This window comes from Squalius cephalus (assembly GCF_949319135.1).
Source record: "Squalius cephalus genome assembly, chromosome: 14".
Classification (NCBI taxonomy): domain Eukaryota; kingdom Metazoa; phylum Chordata; class Actinopteri; order Cypriniformes; family Leuciscidae; genus Squalius; species Squalius cephalus.
The window spans coordinates 14,933,896-14,961,198 of NC_137135.1; the positions used below are offsets into that span (position 1 = coordinate 14,933,896).

Genomic DNA, 27,303 nt, shown 5'->3' on the forward strand with positions numbered 1-27,303 from the left:
GGTGAGTGATCTTTCTTTCCATGACTCACTGGCGACATTCGTTGCCATCCTGATAGCTCGGCAGTGTTTGTTGCTGGAGGATCTGGTGCGCTGCGTGGCCATCCCCTCCCTCCTGAACGCAGGTACGACTCTCCACAGGCTCCCAGTATCCCACAGCCACCTACCAAACAGACGCTCATTCACTGTATGCGTTTAGTTTTTCACACTTCTATAAGAGAGATGTCAGTACTAACTGCCTGCCTGTTTGATGTCTCCACATTTCACACTGGGAAGTTCTATCTGTAGCGGCACTGCTGTGTGTCCTAGAGCCAGAGAGCCGTTTCCACTGCCCAGTGCCCACAGACTCTCTCTCTGTCCGTCTCTGACTGGCTCACTGCACAAGGAGCTATTCAGGGCGGCAGTGAAAGACCGAATCATGCTGGGAACACATTGTCATTGATGTCTTTAGGGTTAATTTAGAGGGATCATTTGCACAAAATTTATTCTGGTGTTGTTTACTCACCCTAATATCATTACAAACCTGTTTGACGACTTCCGTGATTTTTTTAAAGTGCTGTTTTTCATAATGGAAACATGGGCTGCTAAACTCCAAAATCGGAATTCATTACAATAGTCCATATAATTTGTGCGCTAAGTTTCAAGTCTACTGAAGCCATATGATAACTTTGTGTGAGAATTTAGAGGAATAGTTCACCCAAAATTAAAAATTGTCATCATTTACTTATTGTCATGTCATTCCAAACCCAGAAGTCTTTCATTCATCTTTGAATCACCAATGAAGGTATTTTCTTAAAGCTGCAGTCGGCAAGTCTGGCAGATTGAGTGGACTTAGCCAAAATTTTGAATGTTTACAACTCTCATGCCCCTCCCCACTACCAACGAGCACCCGCCCATCGTCAGTGCGTGTGTACCTGATTTTCTGTGAACGCGTCCGTCTCTTCAGCATCGATCAACACCATGGACTCGGAGGTAGGCTGGCCTGGCTAATCTATCCATAGATAGCAATAACCGAGGAATTGGAAGCTTGTTAGTAGATTTTCTCTCCGCCATCACGCTTCGTACAATCTTCAGGCGAACTTCAGGCGTGTCGTGTGCATGTGATATTGTAATGTGCGCGTCTGCGCGAGGGAGGGGACATCTGTGGCGTGTGCACGACCTGTGATTGACAGTCAGATCTCACACCCCCCCTGCGCTGATTGGACCCGATGAGACGGGAGCGGTGGATTTTTGCAAAACAAATAACACGCTCCAGGTGGAGTTAGAAGCTCGTTTTTTTTTCTAAAACCACCTTATTTATGTTGTTCTGTCGGATTATAGTGTCAATTTCACTGAATTTGATCAAAAAAATGTTGCCGACGGCAGCTTTAATATTCTTTCATCATACTTTTGTCCGTCCGTTGAAAGTCTTCGCAACCAAAACTTTGACTTAAAGTAAGAGAAATCCATATGAATCAAGTGGTGCAGATCCATGAGCAGATTTAGGGTGTGGTTAGCAATCACACATGCGTACCCTGCCCGAGCCCGATCGAACTGTGCTCAAACCCACCTCTTCAAGCAGGCCAGGGCATGGTTCAGCGCAATGACACTAGTCAAACAAACCAGAATTTGAGGGTCAAATGTGCTCGGGCACAGTTTAAATTGCTTAGTGTGAGTTGACCCTTAATTCCAGCTTTTATTCACTTATACACATTGATCAAGACACATACGAAGAGCTCTTCAAATATGGTTAACGGAAGCTCAATGTTCTTGCTTGATACATGAGAAGCAGTGAGGTTTGTTCTTTGCGCGTCAAGCTAGCACGTTTGAGCTTCCATTTACCATATTTGATGAGCTCTATGCATCTTCCTTCTATGTGCCTTCTTTTGAGTTCAACAGTGCTGTCATTCAATTTGGAACAACATGAGGGTGAGCAATTCATGACAGGGTGTTTATTTATCCAGCTCGTTTGAGTCACCGGTGGTCTGTCTGTGTGGTGGTGTTCAGTATTGATGGGGTCATGTTCTGAGGCTAGTGCCTTTTTATGGAAGACTCTGGTTGTGACATGTTGGTGTTTGTGTGCAGCCTGTAGTGAGCAGGATTCTGAACCTGGAGCCAGACTGACCTGCAGGATCCTGCTTCATCTGTTCAGAACCCCACAGCGCAACCCCTGTCCACAAGACGGCACCAAATCAGGTAACGCAGAACACTGACTCCCCCCTACACATCCCACCTGAACAAATCTAGACTTGCTATATATATATATCCACAAAACTGAGAATTACGTTTCTGTCCACAGACAAATCCACAGTGGGCATCAGATCGTCCTGCGACCGACACTTGCTGGCTGCTTCTCAGAACAGCATTGTGGTGGGGGCCGTGTTTGCCGTGTTAAAGGCCGTTTTCATGCTGGGTGAGATTTTGGGGACCTTTTTGTTGTGCATTCATGTTTTAGCCAAACAGGAAGAATAACATGTCTTAGTGATCATACAGAAGCTTTAACTGTTTCCAGTGATCAGAGAGCAAAACAAGAGAACCACGAAAGGCTTGTGTTAAAGGTTTTTGGTAAAGGAAAAGAAAGCCAAAGGAATGGGAGATGGAGCAAATGGGATCCAGCTGGCAGATAGATGTTTATGCATACAGAATTTATGGGCACCTAAAAGTGTGACTTTGTTTTTTTTTTCCAGGAGATGCTGAGCTGAAGGGTTCTGGCTTCTCCCATCCTGCTGGCTTGGACGACATTGGAGAGGATGACATGGGCTCCAAAAAATCTGGAGGACGTAACGTCTCTATTGAAACAGCCAGTCTGGTGGTTTACGCCAAGTATGTGCTGAAGAGCATCTGCCAGCAGGTGATGATTTTTAAGAGGATCAGATTCTCATCCATGGAAAGATTTTTAGCTATTATAATCTGTATTATAAAATAAATAGAATGAAGTTGTGAAAATAATTTCCTTGGCAAAGAAAGACATTCTTGAGTGACGTCCTAACCGCTAGCTTAAAAACGAGGATGTAATCTTCCAGAACTTGTGGACATGCGTCTCACTATTACCAGGGTTCCCGCGGATCCTTAAAAAGTCTTAATTTAGATTTTTTAAATGTAAGGCCAGAAAAAGTCTTATTTTTACGTATGAAAGTTCTTAAAGTTTTGATGACATCTTATTAGCAAATATTTTATGTTTTATTTCTTTGTGGGTTTGCTTGTTCACATAACAATTCGCGTCATTTACGGCAGCATATTGCGTCTGTCTCCTGCATGCGAAAGGAGGAGAGAAGGAGGAAATGGGTAGTGTAGGAAACTCAGAAATTGAAGACCAGGAGACTTGGTTCTTTCTTCAGCAGGATTCTTTATTGAGAACACAAGCTGTCGTAGCTGCAGTCATCAAGTCTAACTAACATAACTTTACATGGTATCTTATAGGCATTCAGTGGACAGTCCTTAAAGGTGCTGACCTTACACACAGCCTTAGAGATGACCATTAAATCTAATCATCTAAAGACAATAGAGGCAAATGACAATAGAGGCAATTACCCCCAACTGGAGATAATGGTATTCCCCAAATTGTATAAACAACACATGGTCACGAGAACTAAGACTATGTAAACATTCACACATAGTTCAACTCTCAGTAGGAAGATCAAAGACTAACAAAACCCCTTCAATGGAAACTATATAGAATCTAATCAGTTAATGGATACCACCATCATGTTCACCTTGAATGCCCAATACAGTGTAGTTCACCTTAGTTTTTCATGTGATGTTATGTAAGGAAGTAGGATCAGCAGATCTTAAACATATTCTTAAATTTGTAATCCTACAGTAGTGTCAGTTCATTCTTCACGTGCGTATGGGGCATGCGATATGTATTGTCTGTGATGATATTGTAATCATTGTTTTAACTATGTACGAGGCACTGCGAGGCGAGCTGACATCACATTTATCACTCGTGCTTTCACTGTGTGATGTGTGCAGTTCTATGTCCCCAAATGAGTTTTTGGCTTGGATATTTATATCATATTATGTGGTTTACAATATCACATGAGCAAGAGTGCCATTTTCCCATGCACAATTGCAAATGTGATATTTGTTTTATACAACAGTTAAATTAACAATAAGTTAACATTACATTACAAGTGCACCAGCCATGTGAGTGATTCCTTTAGAGTGAACGGGGGTGAATCTGACTGCAGTAGATGTGAAAGATATTAATAAAAGTGATGTTATTTCAGCCAGCGCAAATACCTGTATTTACATCCTGTTTTCGGCTGAAGTCCACAGTAGTCAATTGTCGAGTTCGGGCGCATGATCGTACGTACTAAACCTATGCGCGTGAACTCGACAATCGACTCACTCACTCATCCCAATCACTCACATGGCTGGGCACTTGTAATGACACATCAAGGATGTTAAGAGGCTAAAAGCAGGTTTAAAACTTGCCCCATTGAAGTCAACAGGGTGCAAATTTTAAAAAGAGGATAACACGGTGTAGGCAACACCGATTTCTGTCGTTGTTCTCTGTACTGACAGCACTCCAAATTTACAAAAAAATGAGCTCAATGTTAAAATTGACCGGAGTTCTCCTTTAATAAAAATGTTAATTTCTGTCACTGCTGTGAACTGACCACCGTATAGAATATGAAAAATATGAATATCTTTGTGAGTCAGCTGTCAACAACAGGCCCAAACCAGCCATGGTACCACTACCAACACAAAAACACAATCAGTAAAATATCATCTGATTATTAACAAAACTTGGAAAATATTAAGATATATTTTTGTCATTATTGCGCACCCCTAATGTACAGTATTAATTTTGATTTCCTCAGGTCTTAAAAAGCCTTAAATTTGACTTTAAAAAAGTGTTCAGCAACCCTGTATTACTCCAAATTGTGTTTCCGTCACTGTAATGAACGAAGACTCCAAAAGTGATCAAGATTCGGAGCATGCTGCTCATTTCCATTTGTAGACTAGGTGTTTTTTGTTTTTGTTTTTTTTTTGTAGAAAACAATGAAACACTTTTCTTCATTTAAGAAGTTTGCATTTCATTTGTCTGATTTTTCTCTGTCTTTCAGGAATGGGTCGGCGAGCGGTGTCTGAAGTCTCTGTCGGAGGACAGCAGTGCACTGCAGGATCCAGTGCTGGGGAACATCCAGGCTCAGCGGTTACTGCAGCTCATCTGTTACCCACACAGGCAGCTGGACAGCGAGGAGGGCGAGAATCCTCAGAGACAGCGCATCAAACGCATCCTGCAGGTCACACGCTCTCACATGACCCCATGATAACATCTGTTCCGGAGCGGACTGAGCTTTTTGTAGTAGTATAGAGTGAATTTTTAGATATCCCCAACTCTGTCTAACCATTCATTTAAATATTACTTTAATCGGGAAACACTGCGTAATATAAATATTTAATGCCCCAAAAAGTATTTTTACATTTAATAACATAAAAGTTCTCTAACTTTGTGTTTTGCGCTGTTGCTTTGGCAAAGTGTATCTGTCAATCGAATTAAAATCTAAATTGCGATATCGCTTGTGTACTCACAAAAATCACAAAAGGCTGTAATTGAATTGAATAAGTAGGCTCAGTTCACAGTAAATTAAGCGAACTCCATCTCTGCATGAGCTGTGATTTTAAAAATGCTTGTGGGAATGCAGTTTGCACCGGGGTCACTTTATTTTTTACAGTTACATAAACATTTTTTGGACGATGTTTACAGCGTTTCACTGGATTTGTATTAGGGCTGCACGATTAATCACAATTAACCTGAAATCGCGCTTAAGCTGATTTGGCTTAGAGCGATTTATGAAAAAAAAAATAATAATAATGTATGCGCAGCTTGTCAGTGATGTACGGCTCTGTTATCAGTAGTAAATGCTGCTCCATGTTTGAGTCGCTTATAACGTGCATTTGAAAAAGCAACACGCGTCAAACATCCCTCCAAACATGAGAAGCATTTATGAACCTCTTGTCCAACAAAAGACAATATTCAATAACATGTTTTTACTCCAAACTAATCAAATAATTAATATACTTACAATAAAATGTATATTTTTACAGTGTGATTGAATATCAATAGTAATAAAACTTACTAGATGCTCTTTAGATTGTCTGGAATCCCACCATAGACTCACAGAATCCTGTGGGAAACACTGTAATATGCCATGTTGCTACACATTTTTAAGGAGTGTTCTGAAAACAGGACTTGTTTTTGCTATTCCATTAGGTGATGTTGTAGGTGCAGAAAATACACACATCAGCTTTAAAACCCAGCAGACCAGGTCTGCATGCATGAAGACAAACCACGTGTTTTGGTGTTTTAGACACCAGGCTGCTCTGTTCTCTTCTGGCTGTCAGCAATGCAAGAGCAGCAGAGAGTGACCAGACAGTCATTTCCCCAGGCTTAATTATTTATTTCACCCCTTTTAGCCTTTAAGCCATTAATGATTTGTGTGGGTCTCACAGCAGCTCATTATTCTGGATTGGTTTTCATCTTCATAGACTGTGAAGACAGGGGCCCATCGCAATTAATATCCAGCTGGGCTCTTAAGCTCTGCTTTGATTCCTTTTAAATGCATTCTTTCCATATTCCGTCTGTTATTCTGCTTACAGAACATGGACCAGTGGACCATGAGGCAGTCGTCTCTCGAGCTACAGCTCATGATCAAGCAATGCTCGCCTAATTCAAACTCAACTAATGTAAGCTCAACTAATGTAAGTGCTTGCCGAGTTCAACTCTGCTTGATGATTTCCCGTCCTTTCTTTAAGGTTCATAATTTCCTGGTACATCTGAACCAACTCTTTACAGGAGCTGTATGCTCTTCAGGAAAATATAGCCAAGGCCACCATAGAAGTTTTCCAGAAGTCTGCTGAGATGAACTCTAGTAATCCCACCTGGAATGGCTCCGCAGTCTCTGGCGGCTCCGTCTCCAATAGCAACAGTGCCAGCAAACTGAAACCTGTGCTCAGGTGTGTGACCCCAACCGTTGCTTTCTGCCTGTGGTCATATTACTTTCAGTTTGATGTAGTCGCTTCTTGCTTTCAAACCACATAAATCAATGTTCCTATCAATGTCTAATCTGGGAAAGGAGATTTCTCAAAGAGTGTTTCTCAAATACTGCTGTTACCGTTTGTGTTTGGTTCAGTTCCTCCGAGCGTTCGGGTGTCTGGTTAGTGGCCCCTCTGATTGGTAAGCTGCACACCTCAGTGCAGGGTCACGTGCTGAAGGCCGCAGGTGAAGAGCTGGAGAAGGGACAGCACCTGGGACCCTCCTCGCGAAAAGAAAGAGATCGGCAGAAACAGAAGAGGTACTAAACTTTTAGCACGGACTTCAAAGCTGCTTAAAAAGTTTAAAAATAATGTTTTACTCTGCTTGAATAAAAAGTTCAAAGAAACATAATAATTTTTCATATAGAAATCTTTTGTATCATTTATAATAATGTCTTTACTGTCTCTTGACCAATTTAATGCGTACTCGCTGAACAAAGTATTCATTTCTTTCAACACCCCCCCCCCCCCAACTTTGATTGCAACTTTATATCAATAATTTGTAGCACCAAATAAGAAATGAATTAATTATAGGTTTACACTAATTAAAAATGCTCTCTTTGACTCTATATTTGTGTCTGCTATTTGTTTTGTTCTTGGAGTCTAGGCATGTTCAGTAATGCAGTTTATCATGATAATGAACATGTATAATTGAGTTAAGGATCACCGTTTTTTTTTCTCTTTCAGTATGTCTCTCTTGAGTCAGCAGCCGTTCCTGTCTCTGGTGCTGACGTGTCTCAAGGGACAAGATGAGCAGAGAGAGGGTCTCCTGACTTCCCTCTACAGCCAAGTCCAGCAGGTACCTCATCACCTCCACCCCTCAAAAACACTGCGAGTGCTCCACGTCTCTTTGGACTGATACAATGTATTCCCCCATCAGATTGTGACTAACTGGCGTGAGGACCAGTACCAGGATGACTGCAAAGCCAAGCAGATGATGCACGAGGCCTTGAAGCTGAGACTCAATCTGGTGTGCAACTGTTATCTCTTTCTCTCATACATCATCTGCTTTTAAGCTGACAAAACAAGTACAATCTCTGTGTTGATCTTCCTCTCGTCAGTTTCATTTCCTTGTATTGTGTGCCTGAGGTTAAAAGACAAATGAATGTCAACAAGATCTGGTTAAACTGCACTGAACTCTTTTTCTTTCTTCTTTTTTTTTTCGATTTCTTGTCACGTGGTCTAGGTGGGCGGGATGTTTGATACGGTACAGCGTAGCACACAGCAGACGACAGAGTGGGCGGTGCTTCTGCTGGACATCATCAGCAGTGGTACAGTGGACATGCAGTCAAACAAGTGAGATCTGACACCCCTCATTCACTGCCACTGATCGCCTTTGCTATACCATCTGATTTGAAAAGATGTTTGTTCTTTTCCATTAGTGAGCTCTTCACTACGGTGTTAGACATGCTGAGCGTGTTGATTAACGGCACTTTGGCGGCTGACATGTCCAGCATCTCTCAGGGCAGCATGGAGGAGAACAAGAGGGCCTACATGAACCTGGTCAAGAAGCTCAGGGTGAGACGAATACTGATACAGTTTAGAAAAAGCCTCACATTGAAAAACACGCTATTATTATATCTTTCTTTTGACTTTGGATTGATTCTAAAGCCATAAACCCAAAACATTAACATGAACAATACCTTAGAAACATACAGCATGAGGAGAGGAGCATGCTACTGATTTTCTAAGTGATCACTCATTTTCTGACTTGGCTCAAAATAGCAGAAACTACACTACCATACTTGTATTCAGTAAGGACACATTAAATTGATCAAAAGTGACTAAAGTTATTTATAATGTTACAAATGATTCTGTTTCAAATAAATGCTTTTCTTTCAAACTCCATTCATTAAAGAATGCTACCTTTTTTAATGTTGTTTCCACAAAAATATTAAGCAGCACTAGGGCTGGACCCGAATATTCGTTCGGTGGGTTGGTATTCGATTTGAAAATTTGACATTCGAATATTTGTTGGTTTTTTTGGGGTTTTTTTTCACACCCGGGATCCCCCACGAAACTGTTCTCATTTGCGCTTGAATAAGGCCGGAGACACACTGGCTGCGTGGCCTGAGCGTCTCAGCTGCGTGGCGTGTCCGTTTTTATTTCGGCTCCCATGTTAACAGGTTGGAGTTTGCACACTGCCTGCGTGAGACACGCGTCTCAGGCGCGGCTCGAGCCACGCGGAAAAAGCGTGCATGCTAGAAATAGAACCGACTGAGTGTTCCAGCAACGGGAGTGTTCTCTGGCTAGAGCGCAGAACAGCGGAGTTTGTATGGACTGAAGTGCATGCCTGAGCTTTTGTTTTGGGTTAAGCTGTGTTGCTTTGACATTGTGGAAAATAGAATAAAAGAAACAAAATGTATTAGCCTTTTTACCCGTTATTATCAATCTAAATTAATCTCGCTTTTAATTTAACTTAATTTCGTTTTTCTTTATTTAAATTTCGTTTTTCTTTATTTGAATTTCGTTTTTTCTTTATTTAAATTTAGTTTTTTCTTTATTTAAATTTCATTTTTCTTTATTTAAATTTTGTTTTTCTTTATTTAAAATTTGTTTTTCTTTATTTAAATCTACCCTTTACTGTGTCAGTAATTTGTTAGTCAGAAAAATATTAGACTACCTTAAAAGTATTGCTTAAGTTAACAGACCTGTGTGTGTGCGTTTTATATCACTAGTGCGGTGTCCGTTCTCGGAGCATATAAGCCCTGCCCGCGTGAGGTGCGCCGCTTCCCACTCGCGCTGTTCTGTAATTTACTAAAAGTTTATTAATTCTGAATGTGTCGCGTCTCGCGTGTCCATCTATATTGCACCAAATGCTACACTGCACTCCCGTGTGAAGTCGATTGGATGAACGGTTCTCGAAATAATCAAAATGCAAACGGACATACAGACACATAGAGATTCCTGCCTTTATTAGAGAGAAGAATATGTTCAGCCCCCTCTCTCCGAAGCTTCGAATATTCGATGTTTATTACTACCGAAGCTTCAAAGCTCAAAAAATGGTATTCGGACCAGCCCTAAGCAGCACAACTGTTTTCAACAGTGATGATAATCAGAAATGTTTCTTGAGCATCAAATCAGCATATTATAATGATTTCTGAAGGATCATGTGACACTGAAGACTGGAGTAATGATGCTGGAAATTCAGCTTTGCATCAGGAATAAATAACATTTTAAAATATATTCAAATAAAGCGGTTATATTGTGAAATATGATGACAATTTTATTCAACTTTTTTATTGTATTTTTGATCAAATAAATGCAGCCTTGTTGAGCACATAAGAATGCTCTTTCAAAATCATAGAAAAAAAAGTCTTTCTGACTCAAAGTTTTGAAAGGTAGTTAACTTAAAAAAAACAACCTCAGAACAGCTTGGCAACTGTAATGAGCAACATCAGTTTTGCAAGCGTCACTCACTTTTTCTTCTGAAAATGTAAGACTCCAGTTTGTTTTGTCCTGCAGAAAGAACTCGGTGACCGTCAGTCCGAGAGCTTGGAGAAAGTGCGTCAGTTGCTGCCTCTACCCAAGCAGACACGTGATGTCATCACCTGTGAGCCCCAGGGATCGCTCATCGACACCAAGGGCAACAAAATTGCTGGATTTGAAAAAGAGGTAAGTAGCAAGCCTCTTTGTAGTGCTGCTGGCCATTCAGTTACCTTTGCATTCGTTTTGTGATCTCTCGCACACACAGGGTCTTCAGGTGTCGACTAAGCAGAAGATTTCTCCATGGGACGTGTTTGAGGGGCTGAAGCACTCCGCTCCGCTCTCCTGGGGCTGGTTCGGAACCGTGAGGGTCGATCGCAAAGTCACAAAGTTTGAGGAGCAGCAGCGGCTCCTGCTTTACCACACCCACATAAAGCCCAAACAACGCAGTTACTATCTGGCGCCCCTCAACCTGCCCCAAGAGGAGGAGGAGCCACCTACACCTGTGGCTCCTGAGCCGGACAAGAAGGTGGAAACAGGGAAGCAGGAGAAGAGCGTCAACAGTGTCGCACCTGACAATAAGAAGAAGAAGAAAAAGAAACAGACATCCGCAAATAAACAAGAGGTACAAAAAATATGTCTGTTAATGTATATTGAAAAGCTATAAAGAGAAATCAAGATGGAAATCAAGATGTTTGATTGGTTCCTGTGGTCTAGGACTACAAGCCGCACAACCCAGGAGTCATGCAGTACACGCCACCCATGGACATGGGCATGGGCCTGGGCCAATCGAACATGCCTTTTCCGATGGGCTACCGGCCTCAAATGATGTATGCTCAAAACCAGCCTCTACCACCAGGTCAGTACATATCCCAGCATGCCTAAACATCTCAAACACATTACATGGACATCTTCTACTTTTTCTTTTATGCTTTTATCGTCTTCGACATTTTCCCCCTTAAGGAGGCCCCGGTTTGGAGCCCCCTTTACGTCCCAGGACTCCTATGACCAAAATTCCTCCACGTCCCTACACTATGGCTAATATGCAGGCTGCTGGCATGGGCAACATGATGGGAATGGACAAGCAGTACCAGTTGACCTATAAACCCCCACCCAGCATGCCTCAGGGGCAGATTCTCCGTCATCAGCTACAGGTCAGACTGGTGAGTCTGGTTTTACTAATCAAGACCCCAGACCAAAAACACACGGTTTCCTTGTATTTTGTATGATTGTTTCATCTAGGGCTGGAACAACGCATCAACGCAATCGATTATGTCTATTACATATATTAGTTGATTTGCCTGGAACGTGTCGATTCGTTGCGCTATTTTATGTTACCCAATGATGGTGGCTCCCGGGCATGCTGAAAATCAGCCGTTATTACAAAAATATCTGGCCCGATTTGAAGTGTGGGAATAAAACCGAATAAAATAGTGCTCTGCACACTATTTTTGTAAAACCGAAATGGCAGCACAACTTCTATGCAGGAGCATTTGCACCGGTCGACCGGCCATAAATGAAAATTTTAACATAATTTTTTTGTGTAATTTTGGCTAATCTATATTCCTGACTTGCACAAGAACTGCATTACAATAATTTTCCGAAATGTAATTTGTGTGAAAATATTGCGAAGTCAGTAAACAGGACATTAACACAGGCCAGAGACAGGACACGCTGAAGACAGACGCAAAGAGCAGCAAGCTCACTGTTAATGATGCTTGAAATATAGGAAGAAAAATATATCTATGTAGCGGCACCCAAAGAAACGCTTCTTTTTCATAAGCGCCACCTGCTTTCAGAGGGTTTGCTTTTTCATTCAGTCCGTCTGCTATTTTTATGTGTGCAGGTGTGTCTTATGTAACATAATTCCACAAAGCTAAACTCAGACCATTCTGTATTTGCTCTAAGTCTTGAAATGATGCAACCTAATTCAAATCACAAACAACTGCATGTGTGTAGCATCTTTGTTTGGATCGTGATTTATGCAGTGTTTGCCTCTAATTTCACATGGCTACAGATGTTTTTTTAAGGCCAGTTTGGCCTGTTATAGAGCAAATTAACATCAAATACATTTGCTTGAAAAAAATAAAATAAAATCGGCAACTGGTATTGGAATTGGCCAATTTGCTTGTAAAGAAAATCGGATTCGGCCATCAAAAATCATGATCGGTGCATCACTACCGTTTTCATTTCTCTACATAACATGGTGTTATTAAATAAATAAATCTTTTAATATATATAAATTGTAGTTGTAGTAAAAGTTCATACATTGGTTAATTTACCAATAAATATTAACCGTAACTAACCTAAGGATTAATCGACTATTTAGAAAATAAACAATAGATTAACCAGGGATAGATTAATCGAAAGAACAACAAAAAGTCAATGGGTTAATCATTTGAAAAAATTATTATTAGTTCCAGTCCTAGTTTCATACACCTGTAATTAGTTGTGCTTGTCAAATGTGCACTGCAAAAGCCCCACACATATTTAGGTGTCAACATATCATAGAGTCATTGGGCTCTTTCGACTTGACCACTGTTTCCGGGTCCAAACACTCCTTCAGATCCCAAAAGCAAACAACAAACGGTGTTAATGCTAATATACACTCACAGTGTGCTGTTCAACTAGTGAAAATCATAATCATAGCTAAAACTCGGTTGGCCAGACAGTGACTGATCTTTTCTGAATCATTAAAATATTGGTGGCAGGAACACGGTGAACCTTAGTCTCGCGTAGCCAGACCTTCAGACTGACGGCAGAGACTACAGTGAGCCTAGAGACTGTAGTGTCCACCATGAGTTTTTAAAAGTTTAGGTTGAAGGTGTGTGATAAACGAAAAGTGTTCATAAATGACTGTTGAGAATTGAGAGAGGATTTTTCACCTGAAACGGAGTAGAGCATTATTGGAAGGTCGATATGTCACGACTTGACAAACAGCTAGTGACCATCTAGAAACGCACTCGACTGCTCACAGCATGCTCTAGCAACCACATCGCAACATCCTGGCGGCACGTGCAAGAACTGTCTAGTTTTTGTCTTCTAGTGATTGTGAATGTTAAATTCAGAATAATTAGAAAGGAGAGGCATGTATGCTTGTTTGTTGGTCTTTTCAGGGGAATCATAATCATTTAATCGGACAGCAGATTAGACAAGTGGCACCTAATCAACAGTATCCACCAATGCAGCCGACACAGGCAAGTTCTTGTGCTTTTACAGACACTTGACACATCTGCAGTGTTGATTGACTGTTCAACATTCACTGATAACAACCTAGTAATGTCACGTTTCTCTCTCTAGAACATGTCCCATGGCTACACCCCCTACGGCTCACACATGGGGATTCAGCCACACCCCTCTCAGACTGCTGGGATAGGTCCTTCCTCGTACGGTAACCAGGGCTTCCAGGGAGGACATCCTGGCACCAACCCAGGCATGGTGGATTCTCTTAGGCCAATGCAGCAGAGGCCGAGCGGCTATGTGCATCAGCAGGCTCCCGGGACATACGGACACACAATGCAGAACACACAAAGGTCAGTCACAGACCTCTTTCAATTTCTTAGCACCTCGTACATTTTCAGTACTGCCATACTTCAGTAACATTATACCGCAAAACCCTAATTTGAAGCAGTGTAAAACAAATCATCTTAACTTTCACCAAAGATTCAAAGAGATTCAAATCGCTGTATTGGCAATATGAAAGAAATCTTTACATTGCCAAAGCATTAATAACACTATACAATAAAAATAAATACATAAATTATTAAAAATAATATTGAACAAAAAATAAAGCTTAACTAACTTTCACCATCTGTCTCAGATTCTCCCATCAGTCCATGCAGCAGGCGCCTATGATGCACGGCCTGGCTCCAGGTCACCTGGGACCGCAGGGGATGCACCCCAACATGAGGCCTAATCAGATGATGGACCAGCAGCAGCAGCAAGCTCAGCAGCAACAACAGCAGCTGATAAGACAGCATCCAGCTCTCCGAGTGCGTACATGCACACACACACACACACACACACGCACACACCCAAAGTCGATCACATTGCATTGTGGGATACAGTATGTTTGGGTGTATTCTGCACATATCAGGCTATTCTGCGCAACAAGAGAAAACATAATGCAGGGCTTGACATTAACGCTTGTCTGCTTGTCTGGGACTAGTGGATTTTTTGAAGGGGCAAGTAAAAGAGAATTTCATGAGAAAGTAACCTGATTAAACGCCAATAACAAAAAAAAAAAACTAGGGAATCACTAAAACGACATTTATTAAATCCATTTATTACATTTACTTTAAGTTGTGATCAATAGTAGATAATAAAAAAAAAAACAAGGTTGCTCTGTTGAGGCTTGCGCAGCCTCTCTTGGAGAAATTAAACAAATGAGCGCATCTCACACACAAAAATAGTTTTTATATTTTTAACATATGGTACAGTTAAGCAACCTCACACGACCAGTGCTGTTTTCCTGAAAACCATCACGATTGAAAATGTGACAATCAGTTCAGTAAACAGTTAAAATTAAGTCACTTACATTTTAGATGCAATATTGACTGTTTTTGTTCTGTTTCAGCAGTGAAAATAGTTCCAAACAAAGATCACAGCAGAACCACTGCACATCTCACAGCAACACTCAACCATGTTTTCATTACTGAACGAATCAGTTGAGTCAAAGATTCAATGACCCATTCATAAACATCTGTCTCATTCTTAAATGAGTCAGTCGTTTGAACGAATCACTCGCTCATTAAGACGGTCGCCTGCCTACTGGCGATTTAGCATTATGTTTAAAATTATCATTCTTTCCAACGTTTCTTATTTGTATATTTAAAACAATCTCATAACATTATTTAATCCAATTGTAATTTTTCAATGTAAATTATTTAATTTGATCAGCCCTACCTAAGGTAACAGCCCTATAGTGTCTTAGTATTCTAAATATAATAAATTATAATTATAACTAAAAATAAATAAATTATGGACAAGCAACTTTATTACTCAATGGGCAAGCACATGAAAAGGCTTAATGTCGAGCCCTGCATAATGCATACTTGCTGGCTTTCTAGCGACTACAGTGATTCACTGGTAATGTCATTGTATTTGTGTGTTTGTCTTCACAGCAGCAGGTGCAGCAGCAACAGCAGCAGCAGCAGGTTCAACAACAAGTGCAACAACAAGTGCAGCAGCAACAGCAGGTTCAGCAGCAGCAGCAACAGCAGCAGCAGGTCCAGCAGCAACAACAGGTTCAGCAGCAGCAGGTTCAACAGCAGCAGCAGCAGCAGCAGGCATCAGCCCAGCCTCCCGCTCAGGCCCTGGGCATGCAGCCTCTGCCCCCGCAGCAGCCCATGGTGAGACCCACAAACAGCTCATTAGAAAACTGTTCTAGCAGCCTCTTGTGGCTTATTGGTTTACGTTTGTGGATTTTTAGACCTGTAATTGTGTGTCATTTGATTTGGTCTCAGTTCCCACGGCAAGGCATGCAGCAGACCCAGCAGCAGCAGCAGACTGCAGCACTGGTCCGACAGCTCCAGCAGCAGCTCTCAAGTATGTCTTTACAAACATTCATACGTGTGCTGCATATACACTGCCTTCATAAAAGCTTTTCAAATGCTCATGGCAGGACATTGGACAATATCAACATAAATACTTGTCATCTCTTGCTATAAATGCATGAAAATAACTAGCAATGTAGTCACGGCACTGTCAGACACCCCTTTGGGAATAAAATAAAATATCTGGGTCATCGCACACTTATACCTTTAACTGTTTAACTGCCAGTTAAGGTTATTGCAAAACAGACCGATAAGAACACAGTACAGTTTTGACGTCAACGCTTTTTAGCGTATACGTACAGCCTTTCAAAGTGTACTCCATTTGCTAGTGTCTGCGTTTTTTATCTCCAGAAGTTAAGCAGTTTTAAAAATGGGTCTCGTTCACTAATAATTTTGTGGAATAAATTTCATATTTAATTTCCGCTGAACTCACAATACAACGCTCGAGTTGAATTTGAGTATTTTTGAGTATTGTAAACGAGCGACCACGTGCCCAAGGTTAGTTCTGCATAGTTCCTCGAAACTAGTTCAAACACAAACTTTAATACAGATCATTTCATTAGCCAGATCTATATCTGTCTTATACAGAGAAACCTCACAGTTCAAGCTATAATGCAGTATTTCTTTCTTTTATTGTATTTATGATGAAATATATTTCAGATGATATATCCATGTATGCAATTTTATCTTAACACGACTATAAGGCGCCCAGAGTAAGTGATTTTTGTGTATGTGTGTATTTTATGTCAATTAAAAAATGAAGTTCAAAGGGTTTTGGTGAATCATGTATTGTTTGTGAAAACATTCGTACACAGATTTCATGCACTCGTTTGTGAGTATGCATGCTTAGTGAATGAGACCATTGTCTTTGTTCTCGTTTAAGTGCTCGTCAACATGGCCGTCTATTGTTATTGTGGTCTCCCACAGATTGTTGTTGTTGTTCAGTGTTTTTTTGTTTTTTAGTGTAAGACATTGGGCTGGGCCATTGTTGCCACCTGGTGGACCAACCGATTGTCCAAAAAAAAAACAGGTGCATGCGCCAGCTGAGCAACTGTGCTGATTACCAAATTTAATTCAGGCAAACTGTATGCATACCCTAGTGTACGTGTGAAAAATGGAGTATACTTTGGGCTTTAAGAGATGCTTTTGAAGTAGCTCTAACATTAGTATGTACTTTAATATGTTCTAAATTCATACATTTTCTATTTTATGTTTTTATCCTTAGTGCTGTTCCTTATAATGCAAAGAATTCACACAAATCAATGTAAACAAATACTATTGTATTCATTTTCTGTACTATAATTATTATGATGTTTCTTTCCCCAGATACTCAACCTGGACAGAACACCAACTCATATTACTGAGAGTGAATGGATTTCAGCGGTGGTAAAGAATGATCTTGTGTCCACAGAAGCGGACCTTTCTGAGATGAGGACCCCTGCTCCTGAAAGAAGCCCACAGGGCTGTATCTAAAGTAGAGTCAAACATTGTTTTTCAGACATGCATTTCTGAAAGTCATAGAGGCTTTGTTCTGTGAAACATTGAGGTGAACAGTGAAAGAGTTTATGTAAAAAGAAGTACAGGAAATTATAAAAAATATTGCAACTTTTTTTATTTTATTTCAATTTGTACAATTTTTCAGTTTCGTGTATTTCTCATTAAAAAAAATCATGTCACTTTTTATGCCTTGTCTTACATTGTCGAAACATTATAGAGTGTGACCTTAAAAAGGGATGTTTCACCCAAAAATGACAATTCTTTCGTCATTTACTCGCCCTCATGTCGTTCCAAACCTGTAAGACTTTCGTTTATCTGATCACAAATGATCATTTTGATGAAATCTGTGAGATTTCTGTCCCTCCATTGACAGCTACGCAACTGACACTTTGACGCTTCAAAAAGATATCGTAAAACTAATCTATATGAAGTGAGTGGTTTAGTCCAAATTTTCTGAAGAGACTTGATTGCTTTACATGATTAACAGATTTAATTAAGGACTAATCCGCTCAATTCATTTGGATTAGTTTTACAATCTATTTATAAAGCGTCAAAGTGGTAGTTGCGTAGCTATGGAAACTTGTTTCCGCCACAGAATAAAGCATTTGAAAAGATAATTGCGAGTTTACATCTTGCAATTCTGACATCTTTTCTCAGAAACTCACTAGTTATAAAGCCCAATTCTAAGAGAAAAAAAGTTGCAATTACCTTTTTTTTTTTTATTCTGTGGTGGAAACAAAATTCCATATGTAGCTGTCAGTGGGGGGACAGAAATCTTTCAAATTTCATCAAAAAGATCTTCATTTGTGTTCAGAAGATGAACGAAGGTCTTGCGGGTTTTAAACGACATGAGGGCGAGTAATTAATGACAGAATTTTCATTTTGGGGGGAACTATCCCTTTAAATCGTTTACTCATTAACCACGGTTATTACTATTGGTTCGAATTATTCAAGTAAGCTCAAGTATGCATTAAGGTTTTGACTTGTGTTGTGTTGCCATTTTGGGAGTCCTCCCTTTCCCTTGGCTCCTCTCAAGGCGATTAAACAACACTCCCAAGTCGGGACCCAGTGCTCTTCCTTCTAAACCACAGTCTCTTCCTTCACATTTCATCAGGAAGTTGAGAGAATCCCAGCTTCTCTCCTCAGGCATGACTCCCAACCTAGATAAAATTCTGTCTGCAAGATCTGGCACCATGGGTTGCAGGAGTATCCCATACATCCTGAGGCACTCTAAAGACACGTGAAGGATGGTGTCAAGCCACTGCTGGTCTCCAGGATTGTTCCGGTCCAGCTTCCACGGTGCATGTCTTTGAACAAACGCATTAGTCATCCGCACGCATGCGCTAATGGCCTCCAGTGCTTTATATATGTGTAGATTCTCAAAGTGCTGCTCAACTAAGACCGGAAGCGCAGATACGGCCTCCACCATTCTGTAGTCTTCCGAGACAGCTTTTCCACGGAGCCCTTCAGATGGTTCCTTTGGGAAGCAGGAGTTGCAGAACTGAGGATACACCTGCGTGGGGTTGAGTGAGGGCGCAGTGCAGCGGTTTAAAAGCCCACCGAGAGCGTCCGCTAACTCGCTGTTGCACATCTTTATGACTTTATCGTCATAATAGTCACAGTCCGAGTCAGGAACCCCTTGTCTCAGAAGGAAGTAGCGCAGGCCGTCCACGGTGAACTTCTCCATGGCGTCCAATGGGTTGATCACGTTTCCAAGACTCTTGGACATTTTCTTTCCCTCCACCGTCCAGTGAGAGTGCACAAATATGGTCTTAGGAAGAGGTAATCCTGCAGCCAAGAGAAACGCCGGCCAGTATATCGCGTGAAACTTAAGAATGTCCTTACCGACAACATGATGGACAGCTGTCCACCACTGGGAGTGATTCTGTGGGTAACCAACAACAGTCAAGTAGTTAACCAGAGCATCCAACCACACGTAGATGATTTGTTCCGGATCTCCAGGGACTGAAATACCCCACTGGAGGCGGCTTTTCTGGCGAGATACTGACAGGTCTGGGATATCGTCCTCCAGCCACTGAAGAACCAAGTGATGAAAGTTCACAGGCTGGATGATATTTGGGTTTAATCGAAGCCAGTCAAGCAATTTGGTGCGGAAATCCGATAGGCGGAACATGTAATTGTCCTCCTCCATCCACTCCACCTGTCAATGAGGAATTTAAACATTTTATTTAAAAGGCAGCTATGTGTTTTAATAAACCCAATTTACACATTTAAATCAGTGTACTATAGTATACCAATGGGTTAATGACATGCATATGTTTGTCCAAGTGCATTATTTTCTTTTTAAAATAATTTGATAAATTCATGACATGCATCACTTTATTCTATAAAACCTATTTAAGTCTTAATTCATTTTCAGTACATTCAAATGATAAATATTATTTTATGTTTTGGTATCTTAAACCCCCAAAATGTCAGGTGGCACAACCGTCCACACAAATGAACAGACTTAACCCATTTAAAATGGTGTTTTAATAAGAAATTCAAAATAAAATACTAAATTTATGTTTCATATCTTTCATATAAACATATTTTATAAATATCAGTAGTTTTAAAGCTGTTTGGAAAACTTTTGTCCTGGAATTTGTATTTTCTCAAATGTCATAGTGGCACAAATGCAAACATGAGGGTTTTTTTTTAACTATTTTTTATTATGAATTGACAAGGTAATAACAGTAAACATGTTAATGTATCATCCAGAGGAGCCCACCTGATCATTGTGGAGGAGAGAAAAGGTTTGTAGATCTCTCTCAAATACTGATAAAAATAGCTACTTTCAAGTATGGGTAGGTTGGTACACTTTTCATGTCCGGTGGTACAACTATTTTTGATGTACAGGTATGAGCTTGCTAGCATAGGCAAAAGCTAATATAGGCATCCAAGTAGAAGCCTATTCAATGTAAAACTAGCTGCAAAAGTCACATGGTGAAACCAGTAAGTCAGGTGGTGCAACTGCAATGAATATGAAGTAAAAAAAAAAAAAAAAAAAAAATTTAGCCTAAGCTAAATAAATAATATTTAAACTAAGATTGTTTAGATGCCACTATCATATCAAGTAAAGAATAATTGGTCACACTTAATATTAGGTGTCTAACTACTGTATTCTCATTAAAAAATTGTTAGGTATAATGCATTTGTTCATGTTTTGCAAAACAGGTTAAGGGAAGGGTCAACAGCGTAATAATATGTCATTACAGAAATGAATTACAGATGTAATATACAGGCTTTTTTAATATAATAACAATGTAAAATGTCCACAATAAGAGCATTGTACCAAATGATTCATTTAAATGTAAGTAGTTAAAGACACTTAATATAAAGTTGGACTGGGAACTCATGGAGCGCATTAAAATGATCCGGCAGCAAGAGAAGCATAATCTGGCCAAAAGAATAGAGAGGTGATGAATCTTGTTTAGTAGTTATTAGCTATATAGTGTTCCATTAAAGTTGCTAATGCTATACATTTAATGTTTTAAACATTATGATGAATACATTTTTGATATTTTAATTTAAAATTTCTTAATTGACTTAAAGGCACACTGTAATTTTTCACCACTAGAGGTCGCTTATTCAAAACAAAGGCTTGGCTTGATGAGGCCGTAATTTCACAGAATTATGGGAGTTGTAGTCTTTACCTCTACATCCGGTGGAAAAGAATCAGACGGGACTCAGACAGAAATTTTATTCTTATGTATTAAAGATTTATTAACATTACTGTAGTATGAAGCAGGGTGGGGCTGAAAGCCGTTGGAGTGATTGTTACACGGCTCGAGAGCTCCAGTCATGAGTATGTGTGGGGTAACGCAGCGCTGTTTTATCATTAGATACATATGAGTGTGTTCAGAGTTATGCTATAATGCTACTCTTTGCGTTTGCAACTATGCAGCTACTATTTGAGACACCTGTTGCACACTGCAGTGAGCTAGATCAATAATAGGCATGGTAAAACATGGTACTCGTAGTAAATCAAGAAAACGAGATTTAAACAATAAGACTAAATGTGTTGAGCTATATAACAATGATTAGTTTTCTGTTGATGAATGTATCCAAACAGTACCTCACCTGTTTAATAAAACATAATATATTAAAGCGTCTTTGGTGTTTCCATGGTTTCTACAGAATAAAACAAATAAAACCGGAAATCGAGGGTAACGCAGTATTATATCATTGGCAGGCGGCGCACGAACACGGTCCGTGTCCTGGTATGGTTAAAACTGCTTATTTCTCTGGATTTAAACATTCTTGGAAACATTTTGGGATAATGTAAGTACTCAAGTAATAAAAAAAATGGTTTTGGGATATTTTAATCCTGTATCAGTATAAAACATGACTTTGGTTAGATACACTGTTCGATTGTGATCTGAATAACAACAATCTATTACACCATTCCAGGTCCAAGATTCCGATTGTGATGTCATGTGATTTATTGTTTCTGATCAATTTACTACTTTTATTTCAATAAAGACTGTTGACTAAAACACTTGTATTTATATTTTTATTTTATTTTTATGTGTATTTGAACTGGGGAAAAAAAGTCCAGTATTCAGCATATTCCCTGTCATTATTAATGTTGTCAGATACCCATCAGGTGCTGCATCCAGGGCTTGACATTAACAGCACCAACTGCGAGTGGATTTCAGCGGTGGTGTGTAACAGTCACTCCTACTAGCCACTTTGGTGGGTTGAATTTAATATATCATATTAGTGTTGTCAAAAATATCGATTTTTTGATACATATATCAATACTGAAATATCTGAAACACTTCCAATTCTAATTTTCCACAGAATAGAGACATGATCCCAGCTCCCCTTTCTTGCTCTCTCATAATCTCTCTGACAGCGAGTTACACACAAACCCGCCTCCCCTCACTCACTCTTTTCATTTGCTCTGGATGAATATTGATGGCGTTACAGGGCTTGAATTTCAGCGGTGGATTGCGCATATTGCACACACTCATTCCCGCAGATTTCACACCCAAAGTGCGCACACATAAAGCCGCCTCTCGGTAAAAATTTTGTTATTTTTCACTGTTTATTGCACTTAAACAGTCAAATACACATAAAATTGGTGAGTATTCTCGTAAACACAGTCAGTTATGTTTTAAGTGAACATAAACAGTTGAGAAAGAAAATGCATGTGTAACAGTATAATGGATCCGTGTGTCAGGTCTTAAAGTGACAGCAGATTATGAGATAAAATTAAAATTATTATTCGGCAAGCGCGCTCATAATTGAAGCGATGCACTAATTTTTTCCAGGCGCAGCGAGATGAAAAAAATCTAAACTTTTCAGAATGCCGCAAACGTACCGCAGGTCATGTGACAAGAACCAACCAATCAGCTTCACCCTTTCCATAACAACATTGAAAGCTCAGTCAACATGAAGGATGGGGGTGCACCCAAACACTACGGGTGTTTTTCTCTTCTCCGTAAATAAATCTTGTAGCAGAGCTACAGCAAGCGTTTATCAGTGGTGGAAATCCATTAGCTACTAAAACTTCTTTGTCGTTGTGGAGAGCGCAGTGCATGGCTGCATAGCAACAACAGACGCTACGGGAAAATCAGACCGAATTTTACTATTAATAATAAAAGATAAGCTAATGTGCATTGTAAATGTCAGTAATTTATCTTTTTTGACTCATTCTTTTTATAAAAAAATGATTTAAAGGCTGAAATATGTGAGGTTTATCTTTTTATAAAAACCTTTTTTGTCAAAACTTTGACACTACATTTTTAGTAGACACTTTTAAAAACTGGCCATCATTTTTAATGTTATTATTCAAATGTTTATGTAAACAAAAAGTGCATATTGATGCTGCTTTTATTAGTTATTTGCTGGATTTCGACATAAAACTTGGTGAATTGATTTCATTATGTAGTATTAGTACTTTTTGAACAGGATTCTGTGATAACCGTGATCATTTCTGTCACTAATCATGAAATGAAATGTTCATGCCATTTCATCTCTAGTTATGATCAACTAAAATCAACTATAATTAAGTGTTTTTACAGTATAATATGCAAAGTACAATTTTCTATCAATTTTTTTTTTTATCTCTGATTGCTCTTTTCTCTGACATTTAAGGGTGACATATATAGGCCTACAAAAACTATTTTAGGTCTAACTGTTTGGATATTTGTTAATATGATTTATGAGACATTATTTAAAAGATTTAAGTATTGTATTACATGAGTAGCTCTTGGCCACTTTCATTTTTAAAAAGTCTCTCTCAAATGAAAAAAGGTTGGAGACCCCAATTTAATCGCTTTTAGAAAAACTATTCCTTTTCTATGGCCCTGCTATGACCCCAGTTTGAAAACCCCTGTTCTAGATGGTGCAAACCACTGACAGAGAAGCATAGGTTTTAATTCAAGAACAGGGTGGATGGTACCTTGTGGCCGCTCTCAGTGGATACTTTGATCTGTCTTCCCTCGGAGTCTGTTCTGTCAGTGACTTGAGTTGGTGTAAGAAAACTTTCATCTGGAGTGGAGTACCAGCCTTCATAAGTGCCTTTGTAGATGAAGCCTTTGCTATGGAGAACAGTCCAGAAGTGTTCAACAGCCTGTCGATGTCTTTTCTCTGTTGTCCGAATGTAGTCCGTGTATAAAATACCACATCTTTGGAAAACATGCTTAAAACTCTCTGATACCTCAGTGCAGAAGTTCAGTGGGTCTTTACCAGCATTGCTCGCTGCCTGTTGGATTTTAAGACCATGTTCATCTGTACCTGCAGGGCACAAACAAACAACCTTACTTGCATAAACACTCATAATGGTAAAGGGATTGATCAACCAAAAATGAAAATTCTGTCATCATTTAGTCACCCTCATGTTGATCTAAATCTCTAAGATTTTCATTCATCTTCAAAATACAAATGAAGATCTTTTTGATGAAATTCCGTCCCTGCATTGGCAGCTTCACAACTGACACTTTAACGCTTCAAAAAGTTCATTAAGAGATCATAAAACTCATCCATATGGATCAAGCGGTTTAGTCCACATTTTCTGAAGAGACATGATCGCATTATATGATGAACAGACTGAATTAAGGCTTTTATTCACAACATTCATCAACTCACATATAGTAAACAGAAGCTCAAGTATATTCGCTTGACATGCGAGAACCACTGAGGTTCATTCTCGTGTTACGCAGCACGTTTGAGCTTCAGCAAGAACCAATGAGGTTCATTCTCGTGTTACGCAGCACGTTTGAGCTTCAGCAAGAACCAATGAGGTTCATTCTCGTGTTACGCAGCACGTTTGAGCTTCAGCAAGAACCAATGAGGTTCATTCACTTGTTACGCAGCACGTTTGAGCTTCAGCAAGAACCAATGAGGTTCATTCTCGTGTTACGCAGCACGTTTGAGCTTCAGCAAGAACCAATGAGGTTCATTCTCGTGTTACGCAGCACGTTTGAGCTTCAGCAAGAACCAATGAGGTTCATTCTCGTGTTACGCAGCACGTTTGAGCTTCAGCAAGAACCAATGAGGTTCATTCACTTGTTACGCAGCACGTTTGAGCTTCAGCAAGAACCAATGAGGTTCATTCTCGTGTTACGCAGCACGTTTGAGCTTCAGCAAGAACCAATGAGGTTCATTCTCGTGTTACGCAGCACGTTTGAGCTTCAGCAAGAACCAATGAGGTTCATTCACTTGTTACGCAGCACGTTTGAGCTTCAGCAAGAACCAATGAGGTTCATTCTCGTGTTACGCAGCACGTTTGAGCTTCAGCAAGAACCAATGAGGTTCATTCTCGTGTTACGCAGCACGTTTGAGCTTCAGCAAGAACCAATGAGGTTCATTCTCGTGTTACGCAGCACGTTTGAGCTTCAGCAAGAACCAATGAGGTTCATTCTCGTGTTACGCAGCACGTTTGAGCTTCAGCAAGAACCAATGAGGTTCATTCTCGTGTTACGCAGCACCTTTGAGCTTCTGCAAGAACCAATGAGGTTCATTCACTTGTTACGCAGCACGTTTGAGCTTCCGCAAGAACCAATGAGGTTCATTCTCGTGTTACGCAGCACCTTTGAGCTTCAGCAAGAACCAATGAGGTTCATTCTCGTGTTACGCAGCACCTTTGAGCTTCTGCAAGAACCAATGAGGTTCATTCTCGTGTTACGCAGCACGTTTGAGCTTCAGCAAGAGCCAATGAGGTTCATTCTCGTGTTACGCAGCACGTTTGAGCTTCAGCAAGAACCAATGAGGTTCATTCTCGTGTTACGCAGCACGTTTGAGCTTCAGCAAGAGCCAATGAGGTTCATTCTCGTGTTACGCAGCACGTTTGAGCTTCTGCAAGAACCAATGAGGTTCATTCTCGTGTTACGCAGCACGTTTGAGTGTCAAGCAAGAACCAATGAGGTTCATTCTCGTGTTACGCAGCACGTTTGAGCCTCAGCAAGAACCAATGAGGTTCATTCTCGTGTTACGCAGCACGTTTGAGCCTCAGCAAGAACCAATGAGGTTCATTCTCGTGTTACGCATCACATTTGAGCTTCAGCAAGAACCAATGAGGTTCATTATCGTATGTCAGGCAGTTTTGAATAAAAGCCTAAATTAAAAATGTTCATCATATAAAGCGATCAAGTCTCTTCAGAAAATTTGGACTAAACCGTTCAATTCATATGCTTTTAAAATCGCTTTATAAAGTGGTAGTTGCGAAGCTGCCAATGGGGGGACAGCAATCTCTCAGATGTGTCTTATTTCTCTCAGACTTTCGAAGATGAACGAAAGTCTTAAGGGTTTGGAACGACATGAAGGGTGAATAAATGATGAATTTTTGGGTGAACTATCCCTTTAAGAACTTCTAACCAACTAGCAGTTAGTAATCAGTCTTAGTTTTCGGTATTAAATTAAACCAATCTATATTTTTATATAACTGACGTAAAATAAAAGTTATGAACACGAACAGTCTTTAAAAAAAAAGATAACTTGTAAGAGTCTCATCAGTTTATGCAACCAGCCCCTGATGCAAGTATTTAACTTGTTTAAGTCATGCAATACAATGAGAATGTATAAAACGTACCTGTGGCAAATCTGGAGTCGTATCCCTGTAAGAGTTTGAATCTGTGCAGACAGTCTGCAGTGACAGCTGAATACACATGACCAATGTGAGGAGATGCATTGACATAGAAGATGGGAGTTGTGATGTAATATGGTTTCGAGCTCTGTGAATGATCTGTGCTAAAGCAGTAAATACTGTAGACGTGCGGAAGCCTTCTGTGGAGAGCATGCCTGGATAATCTCAGTACTATTGTTTGTGTGCGAGTGAGAATACAGCACGGAGACCTCATCACGAGACAGCTGCGAGGCGCGTGAGAGAACATCCGGGTCAGCGCCGTCACAAATGAGTTACCTTTCAAACAAAAGGCCCAACAACCCTTCCCTACTTGAGATACATTTGTCAAGCTTAAATCAAGAGCTTTTTTCGTTTATAGTATTGTGTAAGATTAGGGGCCAGTAGCGTAAACAAAGGCAATATCTCAAGATTGCATTTTAAGAACTAGTATGAGCCAAGGGTTTGTCAGTCTAATTTTATCAAATAAGCTTATTTGATAAAATTAGACTGACAAACCCTTGGCTTGACAAACCCTTGTCTAGACACATCTATATTTTATGTAATATGTACATATTATGTAATATGTACATAGTAATCGATTGTCGAGTTCACGCGCATTGGTTTAGTACCTATGATCATGCGCGTGAACTCGACAATCGATTACTATGGACTTTGACCGAAAACAGGCATGAGCGCTGGCTGAATTAACATCACTTTTATTAATATCTTTCA

The 27,303-nt window shown here is 40.0% G+C and overlaps 2 protein-coding genes across 16 annotated transcripts in view; one reads left to right on the plus strand and one right to left on the minus strand.

Moving 5' to 3' along the window:
• med12 (mediator complex subunit 12) overlaps positions 1–17,468 on the plus strand; it is a 30,969-nt gene extending 13,501 nt beyond the window's left edge. For 2 of the 14 annotated variants that reach the window (XM_079891720.1, XM_079891727.1), the window contains exons 23-44: positions 2–122; positions 2,062–2,172; positions 2,276–2,389; positions 2,664–2,827; positions 5,049–5,228; positions 6,586–6,687; positions 6,782–6,942; positions 7,119–7,280; positions 7,708–7,819; positions 7,901–7,990; positions 8,207–8,316; positions 8,403–8,538; positions 10,486–10,635; positions 10,715–11,071; positions 11,164–11,305; positions 11,410–11,609; positions 13,563–13,643; positions 13,747–13,979; positions 14,267–14,438; positions 15,570–15,797; positions 15,912–15,993; positions 17,328–17,468. In XM_079891720.1, coding sequence (XP_079747846.1) covers positions 2–122; positions 2,062–2,172; positions 2,276–2,389; positions 2,664–2,827; positions 5,049–5,228; positions 6,586–6,687; positions 6,782–6,942; positions 7,119–7,280; positions 7,708–7,819; positions 7,901–7,990; positions 8,207–8,316; positions 8,403–8,538; positions 10,486–10,635; positions 10,715–11,071; positions 11,164–11,305; positions 11,410–11,609; positions 13,563–13,643; positions 13,747–13,979; positions 14,267–14,438; positions 15,570–15,797; positions 15,912–15,993; positions 17,328–17,365 — 3,246 coding nt within the window. In that variant the 3' untranslated portion in view covers positions 17,366–17,468. The remainder of the gene's footprint in view (position 1; positions 123–2,061; positions 2,173–2,275; positions 2,390–2,663; positions 2,828–5,048; positions 5,229–6,585; positions 6,688–6,781; positions 6,943–7,118; positions 7,281–7,707; positions 7,820–7,900; positions 7,991–8,206; positions 8,317–8,402; positions 8,539–10,485; positions 10,636–10,714; positions 11,072–11,163; positions 11,306–11,409; positions 11,610–13,562; positions 13,644–13,746; positions 13,980–14,266; positions 14,439–15,569; positions 15,798–15,911; positions 15,994–17,327) is intronic. The other 12 variants (XM_079891726.1, XM_079891728.1, XM_079891730.1 and 9 more) reach the window with 8 other exon arrangements.
• Positions 17,469–17,593: 125 nt separating this feature from the next.
• mars2 (methionyl-tRNA synthetase 2, mitochondrial) lies at positions 17,594–26,877 on the minus strand. Of its 2 annotated transcripts, XM_079891738.1 has the most exons (4): positions 26,539–26,877; positions 24,198–24,245; positions 23,911–24,098; positions 17,594–19,659 (listed from the first exon to the last, which is right to left on the minus strand). In XM_079891738.1, the coding sequence occupies exons 1-4, from the start codon at positions 26,837–26,839 to the stop codon at positions 18,469–18,471; spliced, it is 1,728 nt and encodes a 575-aa protein (XP_079747864.1). In that variant the 5' UTR covers positions 26,840–26,877; the 3' UTR covers positions 17,594–18,468. The 2 variants fall into 2 exon arrangements, with proteins under 2 accessions (XP_079747864.1, XP_079747863.1); XM_079891737.1 differs by having other exon boundaries at positions 17,676–19,659; positions 23,911–24,245.
• Positions 26,878–27,303: the final 426 nt, after the last annotated feature.